This window comes from Carlito syrichta, unplaced genomic scaffold, assembly GCF_000164805.1.
Source record: "Carlito syrichta isolate Samal-C Ts95f unplaced genomic scaffold, Tarsius_syrichta-2.0.1 Scaffold308842, whole genome shotgun sequence".
In the NCBI taxonomy this organism is placed as follows: domain Eukaryota; kingdom Metazoa; phylum Chordata; class Mammalia; order Primates; family Tarsiidae; genus Carlito; species Carlito syrichta.
The window spans coordinates 283746-287353 of NW_007252938.1; the positions used below are offsets into that span (position 1 = coordinate 283746).

General features: G+C 43.8%; 1 protein-coding gene across 1 annotated transcript in view; it reads left to right on the top strand.

Moving 5' to 3' along the window:
• The window catches only part of LOC103268515 (short transient receptor potential channel 2-like), a 44739-nt gene extending 41727 nt beyond the window's left edge, over positions 1–3012 (top strand). Inside the window, exon 16 of the mRNA XM_008066097.1 lies at positions 2810–3012. Coding sequence (XP_008064288.1) covers positions 2810–3012 — 203 coding nt within the window. The remainder of the gene's footprint in view (positions 1–2809) is intronic.
• Positions 3013–3608: the final 596 nt, after the last annotated feature.

The following is a 3608-nucleotide window of genomic DNA, read 5'->3' on the forward strand; positions in this document are numbered from 1 at the left end:
CACCCACTGCACTCCAGTCTGGGCGACAGAGTGAGACTCTAACTCAAAAAAAAAAAAAAAGTCACAATCACAAGATTATGATAATATTTTCAAGTAAGTGTGTTTAAAAAGAGAAAAAAAAGCATTGACTGGATGCAGAGGCTCATGCCTGTAATCCTAGAACTTTGAGAGGCCAAGGTGGGAGGATTGCTTGAGCTCATGAATTCGAGACTATCCTGGGCAACATAGCAAGACCCTGTCTCAGTAAAAAATAAAAATAAAAAAAGTTAGCTGTGTGTGGTGGTACACCTGTAGTCCCAACTACTCAAGAGGCAGAGGCGGAAGGATCGCCTGAGCCAAGGAGGTGGAGGCTACAGTGAGCAGTGATTGTGCCTCTGCACTCTAGCCTTGGCGACAGAGTGAGACCCTGCCTGACCAGGGGCGGGGGTGGGGGGAGGCAGAACCAATTCCTCTTTAATCAGAGGAATTTTTTTCAAAAAATGTATATCATAAGGTAAGTTGATGCCAAAAAACTTTGAGTGGTTTTCTAAATGATTTTCTGTATTGGGGAAGTTAAAATGACTAATGGTTGTGTGTGTGTGTGTGTGTGTGTGTATGTGTGTGTGTGTGTGTGTGTGTGTGTTTGTGTGTGTGTGTGTGTGTGTGTTGCTGATGTTTATTAATCACAAGCTAACTAGTAGACACCTCATGTTTTGTTTAGTTAATAAATCATCTTCTTGCAATTGTGTATCTTGAACTTCAAAATGGCACTTATTGAATCTGGGAAAGTGTTCAGGATTCCTCTGTAAATTAAGCTTATTTTTTTGTCAAATGCTTAATTAAACATACTTCTTAATGTGCGAAGAACTTATAATGAAGATGTGAAACAAATTTGTTTGTGGCAAGATATTATATGCTAATAACTGAGCATGGACATTAACTCACTGAATAACATCAGCTATGACATATATTTTGAGGACTGTTAACCTCGATTTTAGTTATTCCTGATTTTTGAATGCTGACACTTAGTTTTCCGGCTTTGTTCGCTCTGATTTTTTTTTTTTTCTTCTTAATTCTGTTGTGTTTGGTCCCTGTGGAACAAGAATCGTTCAGTCTGGTTGGCCCCAAGACGTTGCATGACTCCACCCCCTGCTTCCTTGAGCTCTTGTGAACTGTCACTTCAGTCTCCTTTATGCTTGTCACTAGCATTTCAGTCCTTTTAATTAAGGAGCTTATTGGAAAGGATACTTTAATAATATTTTTATTATTGTAATAAAAGTTTATTATACTAATATTTTCAAACAAATGTGTTCAATAGAGATTTTTAAAATAAACGAATTCCTCCGAAAGAAGACATTTATTTTTTTCCTACTTAAGAGAAAACTGATGGTCTAAAGGTTTTAAACCTCCTTAAATGTGTATCTACCTTTGGATAAGGTAAAATAAGTCATGGTGAAAGGTGTGGGTGTGATTGATGTCACTAGCAAATTGTGGATGTTTTGTCTCCGGATGCTTCTGGTCTGATTCTTGTGACAGAGGAGCCTCATGGACTTTTTAAATGACCCTTGTTGATCTGAGAAAACATTAGGGATTCCTATGTAAACTTGTTGTTGTTATTTACTTATTTTATCATTCGTTTCATTTTTTAAAAGTTGTTTCTTAGAGAGTAAACCCTTCCTTTTTTCTGAGTTCTAATTGGCATCAGTTTTGGTGTAGTTCAAGGTAGCTGCTTAGTGAGGAAATTCAGGGACTTCTGAAGTCCAAAAAAGACCGCTCCCTGTGTCTTTCCTCCATGACAGGAGGGTGCAATGACTGGTAGTGGCGGCACTTAACTTGTTCATAAAATAAGCTGATTTAAACCCACGTGTGGTAGACACACTGTGATAGACACATTGAGTGATGAATTTTAATGCATGTTTCAGGCTCCAAATTAACTATCTGCTTAAACAGCTGGATATTTTAGAGGAAAAAATTAACTTTCAATTTTTATTAGGTCTCTCCTGTTTAGTTCACAGCAACAATATGTGCCTGATATGCGAGTGATTTATAAAGGATGTGTAAGTATCTTTCTTCCTAATCTTTGTTGCAACATTAAAGAGGGCTGAACCCCGTGGCCAAGAGCTACCCTCAGAATTGCAGAGGGCTAGTCTGAAGGTCAGTTCTTCCACGGAGTCCTATGCCTCAGTTTCCTCTCTGTGAAATGTGGATAATAATAGTACCCACTTCACATTCATGGGACTACGGGAGGCCATGATGGAGAGCACTTAGCTAGGTGCTTTGCACAAAACAAATATCAACCAATAGTTGATGACATCGTCACCATATTTGCAGCAGGAGTTCCTGGGTAAAGACCACTGATCTTAAATACCACAAATATCTATAGATACCACTGAGATAACAGTGACTACACGCATCAGGCTGCCACCACACCCCTTCTCACACCACCTGGAGGGGAGAAACAAACAACTTAAAATCTTCTGAAGCTTTGCATTTAGACACTGGCAAACAGATGCCCAGAGCAGCCTCTGCCTCTGTTTAAATGCACATTGTAATCGGGTTTCTCATGCGGCCTTTACAAGGATGAGTTAAGTGGCTCCTTGACACATCATTATCACATATTGAAACTAAACAGCCACAAGGTCTATGAACTCTCATCACGCAGTTAATTATTCTTGAATTTTTCTGTGCGCCTGAAACATATTCTATTTATTTAACGGTCCCCTGGGAGCCCTGGCCGCCTTTGTCCCCAAGACACGGCCAGTGGTGTAAAACCTCTGCATCTGTCAGCGCGCTCCATGTGGAACATAATTGCCTGATTTCCATATGAAAGGTGCAGCCCTGACATTAAAACGACATAGACCCCCCAATGGTAACAATGGCTTCCTGACACCTACGGGAGGAGTGGGGCGGCGAGGGCTGGCGCAGGAATCAACAAGTGCCCCGAATGAGCGCCGGCCTTCACACCCACCAGGTCTGGAGTTACAGCTGCAGATGAAGGGTCCCTCGGGAACCAACAAGAAGCAACGAGGATAAAGCGCAAGAGGAGCCCAGAGATTAGCATCAGCGCGAGTCTGTGGGCGCCAGATGGCCCTCCGCGGAGGGCGAGCTCCCTCGCTTTCTTCCCGTCCCGTCCCCCCCACCAGAAGACAGCAAGCCCGCTCAGACGGAGAGAGATGATCTCATTCCGCAGCCGGGCACATGATTCGCCTTCTTTCTCTCACACACAGCTCGAGCTGAAGGGAAGTTGGAAAAGAGGGAAAGGCTGTGAAAGAAGGGGCGGGGAGGCCGGGTGGTTGGGAAGAGTGAGCCCAGGGATGGAGGGAGATGCCAGGCCCGAGCACTGGAGAACTGGCTCAAGCGGTTCGTGCAGGGGGAGGAAGGAAGACAGAGGGGGTACCCGGCACATGGCTGTCTCCTCCACTCACGACCGTGAACTTGACCTCCATGCTCCAGCGTGGCCCAGAAAGCTGTGTGTGCAGAAGTTGGGAGGAGGGTCAGGGACTGCTGCTGAAGCCATGGGATTAAGCTCTGCGCCCCACTGGGGAGGGACAGAGGGCAGTGTTTTCTAGTTCTTCTTCTTTTTTTTTTTTTTTTTGAGTTGGAGTCTCACTCTGTCGCCCAGACTGGAG